An 18,057-nucleotide genomic window follows, 5' to 3' on the forward strand; every position below is an offset into this window, starting at 1 on the left:
GCAGCCGTGAACCAAATGGCCTGCTGGGTAGATCGAACGTTCCGTCAGACTGTCAGCATGGATATGCATGGAAGGGAATGTAAGAAGGGGTGGGTTGTGGCGCATGGCCAATTAGCTTCGTGGACTTTATAGAAGGAATTGGAGCAGGAGCGTGCGAAGGTGCACCCGCCCTTCTCCTCCTGGGTGGGCAGATGGCTTCCACCGGAGGACACGACATGGTCTCAGTTGACCAGTCCTACATTTGCATCTCTAGGACCGATCACTGAGACAATGTAGAGAAATGGTGTCAAGACTGGGTTTAATCTTCGCAGTAAGGGCTAGCAGGTGGTAGCACAACCTCATCTCCCCTGTGTCACCAATCCAACCCATCCACACGCACAACCCCAGCATCTACATAAACAAACCAATCTAACACTCAACACTTCTCACCTCCCCAAAGCCTTCCCCAGAAACCTCCTCTTCTTCTCCTTCACACCTAACCCAGCCCTAACATCCCCATTAACCACCTCCGCCTCCACCTTCTCATCCTCTCCGATACCCCTCCGCCTCCTCCAGTTCCTCTCCGTATTCGTCAGATACCCCTCCCTACACAACTCCCCATACATCTCCCTCGCTTCCTTCCCCGTCCTAATCCTCAAAATATCATACGTACTGGCGGCAGTCATAGCGGCGTCCCGATCACGGGTACTATTCCCCTCGACAACATGTACATTGACCCCTAACGCACGCAACTGCAATCCCCAGAGACTGTCTTCCTGCGAGGTCACGAATACGGTGATTCGCGTCGGAGGGACGGGGTACTGCAGAAGGAAGGAGAGGGCGTCGGAGTCGACGCCGTAGGGGAGTGGGCCCAGGACGAAGGAGTCGTTGCGGGCGATGGCGGCGGTTAGGAGAGGTGGGTAATGTGTGTGGAAGTAGGTCTCGTTGGGGCCGGTGTTGATAGGGCCGGAGATGAAGGCTGTTTGGGAGGGCATGTTGGTGCCGAGGTGAGAGTAGTGGATGGACAGGGTGAAGGTGGGTGGGTAGATGGTCGGTGTGTTGGATTGGGGGTGATGAGGGATGGCTTGTCTAGGACGGGATTGGTATAGTGTATGTAGTATTTTCTGTGTAGGCAGTAAGATGGAGGTGGTTGGGAAACGGGTAAAGGAAAAAGAAAAAGAAAAAGAAAAAATGGAGCTGCGGGGAATCGAACCCCGGACCTCTCCCATGCTAAGGGAATATTATACCACTAAACCACAGCCCCATTTGATGAAAGATGCAACACATATTTTGCTATATGAGGGGTAATTACGGCACTCTTTGCACGGATGCCCTTATTTGTAGCGGTCCGGTGTATTAGGCCACGAGGGGGTTCAACATCGCTACCAGAACATAATGATATGAGACTTACACTCCAGCTAACAGCTTACCAGATAGAGAAAATATGATGGGCTATTGGCAGTGTTGTTGCTGTTTATTTCTACTGAAATCACCGACTCAATAGTGAAGCTTACTTGCCGTACGGCGAATATATATTTCAGACGGATAATGATAAGACTACTCGTACTACTAGTAGTACTGTGAAACAAAATAATTGATCACGCTACACCCTACCAGCTTATATCCAGAGGAGTGAATATCAATTTTATACCTCCAATAATTCAAAGAAATAGTCTATATCTCGTACAAGCGGAGTATCATTCCTGCTGAGGCTGCCGGAACACTGATCATGGGTCTGTCACGGAACTATGGAAAATACCCGGAAAAAGCAACGGAACAATCACGGAAGAAGCACGGAACTCCAATGTGACGGAACTGCAGCTCCACCCACCCACCAGCCCTAACTCGTCCATCGAGCCAGGGAAGGTTAATCTATGCTTAACTGGATCCACAGCTGCAGATGATCGGCATCGCCGAGAGGGGCATTTGAGACCGATGTATCCGGAGGCAAGCCAAAATTCTCGATGGCAAGTGTAGATGTCTTGATTGATGCAGTATCCTTAGATGACTGATTGTGGGATTGGGTAGATGAAAGGTTGACTCGGCTTCATTGAGCAAGAGGGAACTGGTACAGACGTCACACAGATTCAGCAATCAGTCCAACCCATATGCAGGTCAATAGGCAGGTAACCATGCGCCTCCATTTCAAATGCCGAACTATCCGTGTCACAGCAAGAAGGCAAGGATCGACTTGATCCATAATCAAGCCAATATAGCAAGCCCACCATGGCGACCATTTAAGAGACACAAACTTCCCAATCCCATTTTCACCACTACAATCACCATCCTAACCCCCGACCAATATCCTAACCTAAGCACCACCGAAGTATCACAGTATGTCTCCACTCCCCCAGAAGGTCGCCTTCGTAACCGGCGCCAATGGCATCAGTGGCTACGCCATTGTGGAACATCTCATCCGCCAACCCAAACATGAATGGTAACCACACGTCATCTCTTCTCGCCGAGCTACAATCCCCCTAACACCGTTTTTATATACTCAAGGTCCAAAATCATCGTCTCCTCCAGGCGTCCCCTGCCCACACCGTGGATCGATCCACGAGTGGAATTCGTCGCCGTGGATTTCCTTGAATCGGTGGAAACCATCATCTCTAAGCTCAAGGATATCTGTGCACCCGTGACACACGCTTATTTCACTTCGTACGTGCACGATGATGACTTCAGGGTTTTGAGGGAGAAGAATGTTCCTCTGTTTAGGAATTTCTTGGATGCCGTGGATGCGGCGTGTCCTGGTTTGCAGAGAGTGAGTTTGCAGACTGGGGGAAAGGTATGTTTCTCATTCTGGAGTTTTCCTGTTGATAATTGGAAGCAGTGGTGAGAGTTGATGCTGACGAATGTAGTACTACGGGGTGCATCTCGGTCCAGTGAAGGTGCCTTTGGAGGAGTCGTTCCCGCGGTATGACGATCAGGGGTTCAATTTCTATTACAACCAGGAAGATTATCTGAGGGAGACGCAGAAGAGGAGGAATACCTGGTCGTACAATATTATCCGACCAAATGCGATCAATGGATTTGCCCCGCATGGTGGGTTTATCTACCCATTCACCCATACCATTCCCTGTGGTGAGACACCTAGGCTAATGCTGTCTGGAAACATACAGCAAACGGAATGTCAGAGGCCTTGACCATCGCCATCTACATGCTCATATGCAGGGAGCTCAACCAGCCAGCGACATTCCCTGGAAATGAGTACTTCTGGAACTCCATCGACGATAATTCGTACGCACCTAGCCTGGCGGATCTCACAGTCTGGGCATCCTCGCAAGAACACTGCAGGGATGAGGTCTTCAATCACGTCAATGGTGATGTTTTTGTGTGGAAGCATATGTGGCAGGATGTAGCCAAATATTTCGGGGTCAAGGTATGGTGTTTTTCTTGATAGCGTTGCCACATCCAGGCTAATCGTGTGGTTCTGTAGGTACCGGAGCCCAAGTTTGAAAAGGCCGCTGGCCAGGCAAAGACCCTGAGCAATGAGATAGATATGGTGGAATGGGCAAAGGATAAACGTGCAGTCTGGGAGACTGTCGTCCAGAAGCACGGAGGCAAGGTCGAGGCTTTTGATTGGGGCACTTGGGGTTTCTTCAACTGGGCGACGGGCAAGTCGTGGTTGACGATCTCGTCCATCAACAAGGCCAGGAAGTATGGCTGGCAGCGACACGATAATACTTTCGACACCTGGATCGAAACTTATAGGTCGTTCGAGAATGCCGGTGTCTTGCCGTCGCACGCTTCATTGGCTCGAGCGGATTAGACTTGGGATATGCATTTGATGAATAACAGCCCCGTTCGTGAAGGGACATTGAGATTGAGGAGGCGAAAATATCCAGGATTCCTCACATGGCAATCATAGACGTGCGAGCGATGAAGATAGAGAAAACTTAGTCGGCTGTTAGTCTCTGCAAGGCATCACGTGTATTGACCATGTATAAAATCAGAGTTGACATAATTGCCAAACAAAGCTTCTAGCCATTCCATTTCCCCCAACCCACTATCTCCAAATTCACCAACAGCATGTTCATTATGCATAACCAAGGATCTCGAAGTAGTATGACTGGTGCACGCACCGCCTTCTGGCTGGTCGTTTGGTAAGGGGTGTATGCATGCAGGACCTTGTGTAGGATGTATTCCAGATCCAGTACCAATCGGAACGCCCTCCTCAAAGTCAAAGTCAGACATAACTAGGCTGGCCAGGCCATCGAATGACAGAACCTGCGTAGGCAAGCAAGGCCCAGTAATATCTGGCCCGTACAAAGGTGGCATCTGAGAGGTGGAGTCGCCTCGTACACCCGAACAAACGTTCATATCCGGTGGTCCGACGATTTCATGTTCCTCCACTAACGGGTCGCTTGGTATTTGGCTTGGGTGAGCCATGGAAGGACCTTCACCACTGCCAATCCCTGTTGGTCGAGCCCTACTATCCAGAACCCCGGGAGCTCGAGATGAATGTTTATATACTGAGACTCCCGAGCCCACGACATTGTCATCTTTCCATAACCGAGACGCCATATGCCTCAGCCTTGAAACAACTCGTATTAACTTCCCAGATACCCAAGTCTTGGTGCAATAAGACTCCAGCAATCGGACGGCATGAACTGTGGCACCACCATAGGCAGCCTTGAACGTATTCTCTTTCATTATGAGCCCGAGGGAGGTTATTGTCGCCCCAATCAGGTAGTGAATGAAGGGAAAAGTAAAGATGGCCTTTTCCTCAGGGAACTGAGATACCTCTTCAATAACGCTATTGGCAATTTGCATGCATGACATTTCGTTCTCGAACGAGTCAATAGGAGTCCCGTCAGGCGAAACAGACGCGTATAACAGGGGCCTGCGTATTAGAAGGCGAACGGATAACCACCGCTGGGAATATCAGTAAGTCAAAATCAATAAGACAAGCGGGCTAAGTTTCATACAGTTCGCATTAGCGCTTGCTGCTTTATCAGCCACCATGGCGTTTCGGCAAGTTGCGTTGCGCGTGGTCCATAGTGGGGATGGGCAAAGTCCTGATGGATATCTTTCTGAGCCCGGAACAACAGGCGCTCAACATGCTCACGGAGAGGATAGTTGGGAGCCAGATCCAAGCTTTTAGCGCCATAGAGACTCTCCCAGACCTTCCCCAAAACTTGGGAGTAGGTTATCATAGCTTTGAAGTAGGGAAACGAAGTGATATGAGGACCATTTGCTTCCGACGGTTGAGGAATGTCTAGGTCAGCATTGGGGCAATTACGGGAATCAGAAAGCTGGTCATCCTCTACTGGTCGAGGTAAAGGCGTGTCAACATTGATATCTTGGATCAAGAATGGGTGGCCGGTCTCAATAGCCAGGCGACGATCCAAGATGTAAAGACTCCACCACATCCGTCGAGACATTTCACTGTGAAAAGGAGACAAGTTATGGATTACCCTAGATCGGTGTAGCCCAAGGTGATGTGCGTGGCTGATAGCAAGAGCCAGAAGCTTTTCGGCCTTTCCAAAAATATCAAGACGAAAAAGATAGATTACCTGCGAAAACGCGATATAAGCGTGAATCATGCATATCGCCAGGGAAGGGCTGGAACGAACCATCAAGGCCAGTGTTTGTAGAAGTAGTAGTGAATCTGGGCAGCTTCCGAAACTGTCAAGAAGGTCGCCAATTAACCCATATGCTGCTCCATATAAGCTCCAACCTGCTGAGTGTCGTCCTTCTCGATTCTCTAACCTTGGTGACTCGGTACACTGTCCAATAGCAATGCATACGAGAAGCTGAGCCAGAGCTATCTCGGAGATTTTTGATCTGTGGATGTCAGGTTCAGAAGACAAAGCGAGACTATTCCACATGGCAGCGTGATTGTTTCGGAGTGTTGGTAGGTGTAAGAACGGATACAAGATATGGATTTCCGTACAAAAGATGTCCAAGGACTTATCCCACTGCGGTCGCTTAGGCTGGATACCGTATGTTAGGAATATATTTAGGTGGCTATTATACTCTGGACTCTTTTCTCCCCTCTCATGATGAGGTGGTGGGGTCAAGGTCGGTGTGGAAATTTGAGAATGTGGAGCGTTGGTGGCAGGACCACCGTGGCCTTGAGTTGTCCCCATGCGTTCCTCAACTTCCTCCAATACATGTCGGATGGAAGTTTCACCGGAAAAAGAGTTTACCTCATCACGAACAAGCGCCTTGTCCTTCGAGGTAGTAAAGGATCCGTTTTCGATGGTGGTCGATCCTGGTCCATCCACTGGGCCTGTTCCTGCATCGATGCTGTTACGCCTATTGAAAGCAGGGCATACAGCATTAATGAGATACTGCAACTGTCGTTCGACACGATCCAATCTCGTCGACACATCCTCCCCCCTCACACTGAAGCTCCAATTAGAAACAGTTCTCCAAGAAGCGTCACACAGATGCCCTTCAATGATGGTGGGGTGACGAACGCGGGATTTTCCGTACTGTCAATGTCTTCTCGAGTCATCGATTCCCTCACATGATTTGCAGACATTTCATTTCTAACAGATGTTCGACGTCGTAGATCGATGGCATTCTGGGAGCATCGTCGCCCGCTAAGGAGGCAAGGTTGACAAGGCAAGTTCCCATCACACTGCGTTCACAATTAGCAGTGGATCATACTCGAACTTCTTTTGCATCCTTACTTTGACCTTTCGCTGGCGACATTGCATACTGTAGGGTTTGGGTCAGTTGAACGGAAGAAGCCGAAGATGGCCTGAGGCATAATATCATACCATGCCTGAGAGACATATCTACCCCGTCTTTGGCGTTTCGAGTCAGGCAACGCATTGGGCTGATCAGCACCGCGAAGGGGACTGCCTTCACCAGAGCGTTTGCTACCCCGTGACTCATATGTAGCTGTATCTGGCCGTACCATTTGGCTTCAATGTCGGAATCTAGCCTGTTGGGTAGTAAGTACCATGTCGCTTCTAAGGTTGTCTTGCGGTGATCTACCAACGGAAGTTGCCGGAATCACGGAATCAAATAGACCGCCTTCTATTTACAGTACCATGTTTATGCCCCAGGCAGAATAAGTGGCGGTTTCAGTCTGCACGTATCCTGTAGCAGAAGTGGTGGCGGTGTTATTCCCGGTTTGTAACCCTTAAGGGTAAAGAACTTTGTTGTCAGGTTTTACCAGAGTTTCGAATTGGAGCTCGATAACTTCAATGAGGAGCCGCAAGTACCAGAACAACTCAAATCTGATATCTCTATCTTCTTGCCAAAATAAACTTCCCAATTCTAAGTCAAGTTGCAGACGCTTAGTCTGCAGATTGCTGGTCATAATTCCGCTCATGGATTCAGCAATACGCAACAACAACATTGCCATCCAAAGATTGCCCTCAAGCGCCCTCAGCAACGCAAACTGACCCAGAGAGTCATCTCTCCTTGCTGCACAAGTATGCCGAGGTTGCACCCCATCTTCTCCCAACTGAACCTGCTTTGAGTGCATCCCATCTCTGCATACAGATCTGCACGCTGGAAACCTCTTCATTCAAGACGGTAGAGTATCTAGTGTCATAGACTGGCAAGGACAGTGAATGGCACCACTGATGCTTCAAGGACGTCCTCCAAAGCTAGTCCACTATGATGGCGAAGTTATCTTGAAAAACCCCGAGGACTTCGACGATCTTGATGCACAGGAAAAGTCTCGGATCCGAGAATGTATGGGCAAGTCGATGCTGTTCTATCTTTATCAACTGCGGATTAATAATAGGTGCCCCATTTTTTTTTGGAAGTCTTTGGATATCCCTATGGAGAAATTAGGACGGATCCAATAACTATGATGGGCAATACGTGGGATAACGACATCATTCGATTGCGGGGAAGTCTGATAATGGTGGACATGTATTCAAAGTCTTCTCTTCCTTTCTTCAGGGTACAATCTCTTTTGAGTAATTACTGATCATCCTTCATATACTGGGAGTCAATGGGATTTGACATCCCCTGTCCTATTCAGTTCAAGGAGGAAGAAATACATAACTGCATAGAAGAAGGCGAGATATGGAACAGCATACAAAATATTTGGGACAAGGCTGCCAAAGTGGTGGACAGGGAGGGCTTTTCATTACATGAGTGCTACGATCGTGCCGTTTTACTTTCTAAAAAGGCGCGAGAGGCTTGCAAGGAAGGTATGGAAGGGAAAGAATGGGAGATGTGGGACAAGCAGACACGCTGGGTTGAGAAGCATTACCGGACTGAGTTCTTGACTGTGGTCTTTCTCCCAGATTGAAGTCATTAGAGAAAATAATCGGTATTTTGTTTCATCTCTTCTTTGTCACATAGCTATTTGTCAATGCATTTTTTTTCGTCAAGCTCTAGTGTGCTTTCACTCACTATCGTTTGAAATGCATTGGCTACTATACTCTTTGATGCGAGAAAAACCAGAGCATTCGTCCACTCTTTTCATTATATAATATGAAGAACTAACACGATATCTAGTTTGATGCTCACGTCAATAGATTGGGAGACACTGACCTACACCTCTCCACTAGTAACTAATGAACAGAATACTTTTCTTGTTTCTTTGTTCTGTTCCCCACGAGTGACTCAACACTATGTGGACTATACGCTCATTCACAAAGGACAAGTATCGCCATGAGTTATGTGGCTGTGGGTCTCCTAATGTGACCTGCGTAGATTTCCGAAAATAAATGAGCACATGAATCACGAAGAGAGGTGCATAGTCCAAGAATAATTCTGCCGAATGATCCCTAGTGGAAGACTAATTGGGTAAAACAATGAACCACTGGCAGATGCGAACCCCAATACACAAGTATTAGAGAACAAAAGCTGCATAGTGGAATTCCCCGTTCATCACTGTCCTGACGGCGCCTGTCTCCGGGCGGGATCTCCCGGGGGAATCATATAATTATAGGCGCGAATATCATCTCCAGTCATCAAATTGGCAAGATCATACTGAACTTCCAACCCTTGTCTTTCCAACTCAAGATAACCCGGCACAAAGACCTCAATCTGTGCCGTCAAGAGCTCCCGTGTGAATCCGTGGATGTCGAGTTCGCGTTTCTGCTGGGCCGAGTCGATGATGTCAACTAGCGGCTGATCTAGATCCAGACTGTACGTAGGAGAGAATGAAGATAATGTCACGTTTGATCAGCAAAATCCCCTAGACTTACTTTCGGATTCTGTCCATGAATTGAATTAGGTGTAGGAAATTTGCTTACGGATTGTTCCTCGGGAGGAAACGGGCACGCATAGACCAGTCTATCATTTCCGCCAAGGGCCAGCCTTGGACGTTATGATACATCATGATTTCGCCTGCATGCCAAGGGCGCAGACGCGTATAGTCTTTGATCTGCCCATTCACGTGAAGTTCAAGCATGATGAGCTGGCCAGTGGTCAAAGCTTCCTGGTCAATTACTGTGAAGATCTTATTATAAAAGCGTGGAAATAGTACTGTTCCAGTTTGCGTCATCGAGATATAGCGGAAGTCCGCGGATTCCAGGCAGTATTGTGGTATCAAAGCTTCAGGTGCAGGTGAAGATCTGGTGTGGTCCGGGAATACGGCTGGAATCTGTGGGTATGGATCAGGTTCGAAGCTCATCGGATGCGACTTCCCTCCACGACGTAGGCTAGTGTAAAGGAGGATCAATAGCTTGACGAGCCGGGTGTAATTGGTCGCATGACGTTCGCGATCTACCGGGGCGATACAGAAGAAATGTTTTGGAGAACGACGGATTCGAGTAAACAGAGGCAGGGGATAATCGAGGGCTGTTTCGGGCAGTGACACGCGAGCTTGATAAGTCTAAAGCCATCCGTGATCAATGCTGGGTTTGAATTACTGAGAGTACAGGAGTTACTTTACGTCGCGGAAGTCTTGACTCGCAGACGCCCATCGTTCCATTAAGCGGCGGCGTTGCTGGAGCTGGTCATCCAGACTCTCTGATTCGGTCCATTCTTCCTATAATTATTGTTAGATAGATCTCTTTCAATGGGAAGAAGATGATATGGCTAGTCCAAACCTGCACAAATCGAAGCCAGCCTTTGGATATTTCAGCCGTATCAAACCAATCTACGGGGCTAGGCTCTACACGAAGGCATGTTGGGATGCCGCCCGGCCAAAGGTCCGTGGGCGGAATGAGCGGCTCAAGCTGAAGCATCTGTAGAATTAAAGATGGAGAGAGACTGGGCCAGCGACGATTAGGAAACACCCCAGGGACGGAAAATTAGCAGGACGGACCGCATTATGGTAAAACCCTACGTGGGGCCCGTTCCGAAGCTTAACTGTGCATTAGGCACCCTCCAGTGTAGGCAACATTCTTGATCGCTTTTTCCAATCCCACCACCATTCTGGAGAAAGCTTCAGAGACAGAAAAGAACGAAAAATAAAATAATATGAAAAGGCCTCACGCGACTGTGTTAGTTTGAACCAGAAATTGTCAGTCAATCCCCTGCCACACCTAATTGTAACATAGCTAGCTACTTGATTATGGAAGGTGTAGAAGCGCATTTTTGCTCCCATGGTACTGTCTTGCATAACCAAGAGTCTGAATGGTTCATGATGCTCGATGCGCAGGGTACGGAGGGTGCTACGGCCAGCTACAATTGACTGGGAAGCGATAAATTTCTTCACACTAATTATGCGATGGAAGGGTATTTCCGGCTAGGTAGCCAGTCAATTGGCCCCAATCAAAGCTTTTCTCTCAAATTTTGGTAGTCTAGACAATCCGCATTCCGAAAGAAGGGAGATGTGGCTCTGGGTTGATTTCTTGTCTTTGCTAATTTAGTAGTGCGGGTCCGCATCCCTGGTTATCCAGGGTCTTAGCAGTTAGCACAAAGGAAAACATCCGAGTATCCGGGGCCTGTCACCTGTGATTGGTGGATCGGGAGGTCGACAAGCGTTTGGAAGTCTTGGATTCAAGCAAAGCATTCTCCATAGGAGTTATCGCAAGATTGGGAGGCACAATAGTCGCTGGTCGATCCACTGGAACGACCTCATTAGTGCATTGTTCAACTCATGCATCGAACGGCGAGTCACGTACCAGTAACCATAAAGGCTGCAGCAATTGCCAAATTGTGATTTCAGGCAGGTATAGCCTCCATTATTGGCTCCACACAGACCATTAGGCGAGATGTTGGCTGTGGATGTCGGGGTCACCGTAGATGCTGAGGTCGGAGTCAGACTGCTGGCTATGGAGGAAGCCTTGCACTCGCCGTATCCAGGGTCACAGTTGGTATCGCAGTAGTCGCTCGTTGATCCACTGATCGTGGTTGGGGGCAAACCCAATTAGTCATCACTCTCAGCGAAGTCTGGTTCAACTCACCAGTAGCCAAATTTGCTGCAGCAGTTCCCAAATCGAGAGTTGGTGCACGAATACCCGGTAGACTCGCCGCAGGTGCCATCTGCGGAGGTGTTCGCGGACGAAGATGCCGTAGAAGTCGCTACGGAAGATTGAGTAACGCTGCTAGTAGTCGTCGTGCTCGCGCTGTTAGTAGCAGACGCTGAACTCATGGAAGCCGTTCGTCGCGCGGTTGCAGTGGCTATCAATTGACTGGAGTAGGATTCCGTCTCGGTCATCGAGGTCACCAGTGGGATGCTGGTGTTGAAGGCTTGAGTTGGCAACGGCTTCGAGAGATCGAGCAAACAGACGCGATCGTATTCCTCCATGAAAACGTCGTTAGTAAGCATCTCGGATGTCAAGGAATCATCTGCAGAGATATTGTAATATGCCATCGCTTGCCGACAGAGAGTGTAACTTTGAGTCATTTCCAACACGGTGTTATTCATGGAAGATAGTCCTGCAATTGGATTTGGGGCATGTGAGATCGAAGGGCGTGAAAAAGGAGGCCTTTACGTCTAGAGGAGTCAACCTTGGTGGGTTAGTATCTAGTTGGACGATATTGCTGAAGACTTTAAGCAGTGGCTCAGTAAGGATCTGAGTTAGATCGTGAGGTAACATATGGGAAGGATGGCCGGCATGGAGTATATTAGATTAGATCAATGAACGTTTCCTGTCGGCACCATTGTTTGCCCCGCTAGGGTGTAAAGTAGGTTAGTATAATAAAGCCAAACTCAAGGAGCCAATGGTATCAATCACTTAGATGGGCTCTCAGGATCACAGCTTAGACCTTGAAGCACTCCCTCCTCTATGACACCACTAGTAGCCGTTTCCGCATCGCTAGAAACTATCACTAAAGCACTAGGCAACAAACCAGAATAAGCAATTTACCTGACAGCCTAAGCGATCACTGCAAAAGTACTCCCCTGGAATAGCCCTATCTCCACAGTCCGCTTACCAAAGTCCTACCCTAGCCCCTCGAGTGGATAATCATATACCAGGAACCACTACCTACAGCACCTGCATACAGCACCTGCACAGGGCCGTTACCACGCTAAGGATAGATATTTTCCCTGGCTCTTGCATACAACCAATCGGGTACGTTAACGAGACCCATAATTGATGATGGTTGCCTGGGATATAAATAGGGTCGGTTCGTGCATGCCGGACAGACAGCCACCCTGGATAATATTATTGCCGGTATGACAGTACTACCGGTAACCCCAACGCAAGGAATGGAATGGGCTGATAAACCAAACATTATCCCTTGACAGCCCAAATAACAATCATTTCTTCTTGTTTCGCTCGTTTGGTGGTCTGAAGTTTATGTTCTACCGACTTTCGATTCTCACCATTGAACTCTATCCAATCCACACTACACCAAAATTACCACCACCAACAAAATGCACACCCTCAAATCCCTCCTCCTAACAGCCCTCACCCTATCATCCACCCTCACTCTCACCACCGCCACCACAACCAGCAGCAGCAGAACCCCAACCTACAGCATAACAGAACCCACCTCGGGCGCCATAATCTCCCTCAACACCGCAACCGTCATATCCTGGAACACCACCGAACCCAGCACGTCGAAATTATCCATCCACCTCTCCAAAACCACCAACGAAACAACAAACCTTTACACCATCGCCACCAACATCTCCAACTCAGGCTCAATCTCCTGGTCGCCGCCATCGCGCGTGGGCACCGGCTCCGACTACATCGTCGTCCTAGAGCCATCTTCCTCCTCTGAGACATACACCTCGTCCCCCTTCACCATCTCATCCTCCACCAATGCCTCGACAACATATTACCCTACCCAAGGGGAGATCGTCAAAACAGGTCAAACGACGATAATCACTTGGGAAGTGGAGAGGAATGTCTCGGAGGTGAGTATTTATCTTATGGAGGGGGAGTTGAACGATGGCAACGGAACTGCGAATGGAAGTGGGTTGAAGAATGTGACGACTATCACGACGGATATTGCCAATTCGGGGGATGTGGCGTGTGTATTGCCGGGGAGTGTGAAGAGTGGGGATGATTATCGGTTTGCTATTGTGGATGTTAAGGATGAGGAGAGGGTGAAGTATTCCGCGGTGTTTGAGGTTGTTAATTCGGGTGATGGTGATGATGATTCGAGTTCTTCTTCTTCGAGTGGTAGTGGAACTTCGGACTCATCTGGGAGTTCGTCGAGTGGGGATGGGTCTGGATCTGCTGCTGGGAATGGAAAGGAGACTTCGGGTGCTGCGAAGGTTTGGGGTTGGGGTTGGAGGAAGATGGGGTGGGGGGTTGTTGGGCTGGTGGTTGGGTCTTTGCTGGTTTAGGGTAGGATTTGATTTGGGTTGGTCCTGCTGGTTTTGAGTGTGTGAGTGTTATTGATTTGTTGTCTGAGTGCGATTCAGCTATTTAAAAAGCAAAATGTAGTACAATATCGAGTGTACGCGTTAGTAGTTTTGATTACTAGCTCCTAATGCATGATGTCGATTTAGGGCTAACGGCAGCGCGGAGCAACTAAATTAGTCGATCCACAGCGGGAATAACCTTGTCGAAGGACCCCATAGTCTGTACCAAGGTAGAGCGATATGGGTCGATCACGGTATTTGAGACGACGCACTAGATGTCAATATTCAGTGGCAATAGATTGATTGATACCATGAACGCAAGACGTCAACATAACATTTAAGCCGTGGCGCTGTCCGTGCCACAACAAGTCTTGGAAAACGTGGTTGGTGTCGTATGACTGACCCTACTTCCCGCGAAGTCACAGTGACCTGTCGGTACATTACATACAATACATACCTAAGGCAACGTTCTGATACCCATATCGACGAATCAATAAAACAGCTTGACGTATGAATACTGTTATACTCTCTAAGGTACTTAGGATATATGATGCATGATAACATTTCCACAACTTTACATAGTCACAGTAAGTATAGTATGAAGAACCCCCAACTCCACCCAACTCCTCTCCAATCCGATCCCCACATCACCAGAGAACGAAACATCCATGACCACAGAGAACCTAATACCAGCTGCTAACCACAACAAACCCCCACATAACCCCTCTCAGAAATATAACAAAAAAAAAAAAAAAAAATCAATCCCCCGTCCCAATCTCCAAATCCAACTGCACCCCATTAGTAATACTATAATCACCAAGGGTAATAAAATCCTTAAAGGGGCGTTCCCCCTGCCTCTTCAACATAATCTCCCTAGGAGCCCTTCCAATCTGCGCCGCCACCAAGACCTTCAAATCGCCCACCGTATCCGACGGCAAACACGGCACCGTAGCCTTACTACCCAGTCGATCATTGACCGTCACAAGGATCATTTCCTCCGTGCTGGCAGGCTTGAGTTTCTTCTTCTTCTCTTTCTTCTCTTTCTTTTCGCTGTCGGTTTTCTTGGGCTTGGTTGAGTCGCGATCACGGTCACGGTCCCTATCTCTGGCGCGGTCGGGGCTGTAGTCTCGGCGGTATCTGTCTCTGTCTCCGTATCTATCGCTAGTATGGTCTCTGTAGCTATCCCGGCGAGGAGGTGAGCGCGCGCGGTAGCCGCGGTCAAGTGGACGGTCGGTTTCGTGATTGGGGTTGTTATCGTCGCGGGGAGGTGCGCGTTTCTCTTTCCAGCGGAATCCGCCGGGGCCTTTGGGGGGGTGGCGCCGGGGTGAGCGCGAGCGTGAGCGGCGTCGCCGCGGGGGCGAGTCGGGCATGGTGGGTGGGACGGGTGTCCGTGAGGATGAGGGATGGAGAGGGAAGGAAGCTTTTTGAGGCTTGGTGAGGGTGGTTGTTGACGTCGGGTGGGTGCAGAGATGGGCAGATCGTGACCGCTTTCTGTTTTGGGGAAGTACTGTTTTGGGTTGATGCTGAATTAACTATGTGTGATGATGAGTCAGCTATATTGATTATGCATTTCACTACTAGTATGCATTTAGATTCGTCTCAGATACAACTGAAATTTTTTCATACATTAATATAATACACATCATATGTAGTAATACACAGACAGAATACAATCGCCGTGGGGTTATGATTCTCAGACCCATGGCTCCAGACGCCCGCGCCCATACATATGTAGTTCCCTATTTCATAAGGCGACATCGACATGGATAGAGGAAGATAGATTTGAGACGATGACTTCAGTCGTTCTCATCAAGCAGAACCTTCAGCTTCTGCAACTTGTCCTCACAGTTGACCTCCATCTGCATCACCACGTCCACACTCTTCTTCTTCGTGATGAGCAGTTGCGAGACCAACCAGAAGTTGTACCCGTTCTTGAAGAAGCCCATCGACGCCCACTCCCCGCTCGAAAGAGTGTTGCTGAGCGTCATCCAGTGCTCGCGCCATCGGGCCAGTGCGACTCGGATATGGGCTAGCATGAGGTCGTCTGGGATCGCCCGAGACTGCCTCTTCTCTGGGGGATCGAAGCTGAAGAGATGCTTCGGGTGAGAATTCTGAGTCTTTCGGAGGATGGGACCTAGTAGTGACATGTGCGAATTGATAAAGGTGTACAGGACTATATACATTAGCTTAACGGTATGTGCTATCGGTGGGTGACTTACCGTGGATCAGTATGAACATGTCGAGTACTGTCAGACTAGCCATACTGCCAGACGCAGATGAGTCCGGAGTGGAAGGCATCGTGTCCTTGGGATCTTCCTCGAATAAATTGTGGAACGCTTCCAAGATCGTGATACCCCTCGAGGCCTGGAAGTTGCGATCGGAGTACGGGTGTTCGAGAGCGAAAAGGGACTCGGCGCAAGGAAAATCACACTCGACTTCAAGATGTGACAGACGGCAAGGGTAGTTCTGGAAGAAGGAAAATGCACAGTCGAGAAGCAGAATGATGCTCATGGTACTTCTACCGTTAGCGGGGTAAATTAGAAGACGGAACCGGCACATACCGTATGCGAGACTCTGTCTGAATCCATTGAAACTCCGAGACAGCCTGGTGTTGGTTATGGCGGCATTTGGGAAGGCTCATTCGACGAGCAACCTGCTCATGTCAGTAATGCCACCTGTCTTAAGTCCATAGTAAGTACCTTGATGACTTCGCTGAACCGGTTTTCCATCGCTCGATTGCGCGCCGTTGGGCTACCCGACCAGTACTGTGCAATAACCATGATGAAGCCGGCCTGCAGGTTCTGAAACTGAATCCAATCATTATTCCCACCATCAAACATTCGACGTCCACTGAAGGCCAAAGCCACCTCATTCTCCGGAGAGAAGGTCTCGCTGGAGAAAATGTAGAGTTCAACAAAATCCATCACCTGCTTTGCAGCATGCTTCTCCTGCTCATCAGTCGTATACGTAGCACCCATGAACACGAGCGCTGCGAGCAGGGGCAACGCGACGGTGTTCACATTTAGTGATGCAAGGTGAACCATCGCACAGCTGGGCTGCCAGTACTCCAGGTACATTCGGACGAACTTGTCAATGCGGGCGGGCGTCAACAAAAAGCTTAGATATGTTGACAAACGCTCCTGCGCTTGGGTATCGAGAGGGACCGACCACGCCCGTGCTAGAATCGCCTGATACAATCCGGCTGCGTACGGTTCTTCCGGCTCATATGTAGGTTGCGGGGCGAACGCGAGGCCGGGATCTGGTATCGGGGGCACCATCGCAGGGAAATTGGCCCCACCAGCATAGGAATCGCCGACTATTTTGTTCACATTTCCGAACGGACCATTGAAGAAATCGAGAAAAGTATCCTGGAAGAACGAGAGGGAAGCCGGGTCCGACTCGACGAACGCGGGTGCATAGTCTGACGGGTCACCTGTCCGGAAGTTGAGCATGCTCTGCCCAGCATCTTGCCGACCCTTCTGATTATGGTACTCAAGGCCGCGAGTGCGATCGCTGCGGGGAGGAAGGAGGAACTCCTCGGTGAAACTGTCTGTACCACCATTGAGGAGAAACTTGATTGACCCGCGATCCGAGGAAGCTCCGTAGTTCTCACGCTCCACCGAAGCCGAGCCGGAGACCAGCTCCAGGTTGTCGGCTGTTTGCTTGCGCTCATTGTTACACCGTAGGTTCCGCTTCTGACACGAGCTGCATGGGCTCAGACCATCGCAGCGCAGTTTCATCGATGTGCACTAGATGCCGACAATTAGCGACCATGTGGCGCACAATAGGCTGGGTATGCGATCGGCGGGAGGTCAGGGGGGGAACTTGCCGACTGACAGGCATGTCGCCTTCGGCCTCTTTGACCGGTCTCAGGGATCTTTTGATCGCCGCGCTTGGCACAGTCCGTGTAGTGATCGCGTAGGTTATCACTGAAGATTAAGCCAAGGCATCAGCATCGTGGGTGGGTGGAGCGATCATGGTAAACATACATGCGCCGGTCGGTAAACCGACGACGGGCCAGGGGCGGGAGGGAGAGGGAGAGCAGAACACGAACCAACGCGCAAAGGACTCGTTGCAGAAAACGCAGGAATAAGGGCGGACACCGGAATCTGACGGACAAGGTTGAAGTTAGCGCAGGACGAACATTGAAGGATGAGCCAGACACGAGCCCGAAGCGGGCCGAGATGCAGGAAGGAGGGCGATGAATGTTGGAACGTACGGCGGAGTTGATGTCGTTTGAGATGGTCAATGCGGGTGAAACCCCACTGACAGATGGTGCAGCAGAAATGCTTGCTCGCGGGCTTCATGGTTAGGGGCGAAGGACATGCATCGGGGAGAAGGGAGGGGAAGGGTGAGATTAACGGGGGGAGAGGAAAGTCCGGGGTAGATGGTTGCCTTAGTCTAATTGAAGGGAGGGTGGGTTTGTGGTGGGTGTGGAAGAG

At 49.5% G+C, this 18,057-nt stretch overlaps 8 protein-coding genes and 1 non-coding gene across 9 annotated transcripts; 2 read left to right on the forward strand and 7 right to left on the reverse strand.

Annotated features, from left to right (window-relative positions):
- Positions 1-425: 425 nt before the first annotated feature.
- On the reverse strand, positions 426-974 carry AKAW2_61099A (uncharacterized protein; the record flags this gene model as incomplete). The annotated part of the gene is made up of 1 exon (XM_041693297.1): positions 426-974. One exon carries the CDS (start codon positions 972-974, stop codon positions 426-428), a length of 549 nt encoding a protein of 182 aa, XP_041546597.1.
- A 197-nt stretch (positions 975-1,171) lies between these two features.
- Positions 1,172-1,243, reverse strand: AKAW2_t60029A. Its single transcript has one exon. It is a non-coding gene; the product is annotated as a tRNA-Ala (tRNA).
- Positions 1,244-2,315: 1,072 nt separating this feature from the next.
- Positions 2,316-3,748, forward strand: AKAW2_61100S (SDR family oxidoreductase; the record flags this gene model as incomplete). Its single annotated transcript, XM_041693298.1, has 5 exons — positions 2,316-2,416; positions 2,482-2,764; positions 2,838-3,021; positions 3,099-3,358; positions 3,416-3,748. 5 exons carry the CDS (start codon positions 2,316-2,318, stop codon positions 3,746-3,748), a joined length of 1,161 nt encoding a protein of 386 aa, XP_041546598.1.
- A 155-nt stretch (positions 3,749-3,903) lies between these two features.
- Positions 3,904-6,853, reverse strand: AKAW2_61101A (uncharacterized protein; the record flags this gene model as incomplete). Its single annotated transcript, XM_041693299.1, has 6 exons — positions 3,904-4,854; positions 4,908-5,495; positions 5,556-6,330; positions 6,405-6,568; positions 6,621-6,648; positions 6,711-6,853. The coding sequence occupies 6 exons, from the start codon at positions 6,851-6,853 to the stop codon at positions 3,904-3,906; spliced, it is 2,649 nt and encodes an 882-aa protein (XP_041546599.1).
- Positions 6,854-8,790: 1,937 nt separating this feature from the next.
- On the reverse strand, positions 8,791-10,094 carry AKAW2_61102A (uncharacterized protein; the record flags this gene model as incomplete). The annotated part of the gene is made up of 4 exons (XM_041693301.1): positions 8,791-9,049; positions 9,159-9,739; positions 9,800-9,895; positions 9,957-10,094. The coding sequence occupies 4 exons, from the start codon at positions 10,092-10,094 to the stop codon at positions 8,791-8,793; spliced, it is 1,074 nt and encodes a 357-aa protein (XP_041546600.1).
- Positions 10,095-10,851: 757 nt separating this feature from the next.
- On the reverse strand, positions 10,852-11,623 carry AKAW2_61103A (uncharacterized protein; the record flags this gene model as incomplete). The annotated part of the gene is made up of 3 exons (XM_041693302.1): positions 10,852-10,918; positions 10,977-11,195; positions 11,259-11,623. The coding sequence occupies 3 exons, from the start codon at positions 11,621-11,623 to the stop codon at positions 10,852-10,854; spliced, it is 651 nt and encodes a 216-aa protein (XP_041546601.1).
- Positions 11,624-12,676: 1,053 nt separating this feature from the next.
- On the forward strand, positions 12,677-13,597 carry AKAW2_61104S (uncharacterized protein; the record flags this gene model as incomplete). Its single annotated transcript, XM_041693303.1, has 1 exon — positions 12,677-13,597. One exon carries the CDS (start codon positions 12,677-12,679, stop codon positions 13,595-13,597), a length of 921 nt encoding a protein of 306 aa, XP_041546602.1.
- Positions 13,598-14,373: 776 nt separating this feature from the next.
- AKAW2_61105A (ubiquitin-like protein HUB1) lies at positions 14,374-14,985 on the reverse strand (the record flags this gene model as incomplete). The annotated part of the gene is made up of 1 exon (XM_041693304.1): positions 14,374-14,985. The coding sequence occupies one exon, from the start codon at positions 14,983-14,985 to the stop codon at positions 14,374-14,376; it is 612 nt and encodes a 203-aa protein (XP_041546603.1).
- Positions 14,986-15,411: 426 nt separating this feature from the next.
- AKAW2_61106A (Zn(II)2Cys6 transcription factor) lies at positions 15,412-17,922 on the reverse strand (the record flags this gene model as incomplete). Its single annotated transcript, XM_041693305.1, has 7 exons — positions 15,412-15,788; positions 15,835-16,130; positions 16,177-16,268; positions 16,315-17,364; positions 17,445-17,544; positions 17,670-17,724; positions 17,835-17,922. The coding sequence occupies 7 exons, from the start codon at positions 17,920-17,922 to the stop codon at positions 15,412-15,414; spliced, it is 2,058 nt and encodes a 685-aa protein (XP_041546604.1).
- Positions 17,923-18,057: the final 135 nt, after the last annotated feature.

This window comes from Aspergillus luchuensis, chromosome 6 (assembly GCF_016861625.1).
Source record: "Aspergillus luchuensis IFO 4308 DNA, chromosome 6, nearly complete sequence".
In the NCBI taxonomy this organism is placed as follows: Eukaryota; Fungi; Ascomycota; class Eurotiomycetes; order Eurotiales; family Aspergillaceae; genus Aspergillus; species Aspergillus luchuensis.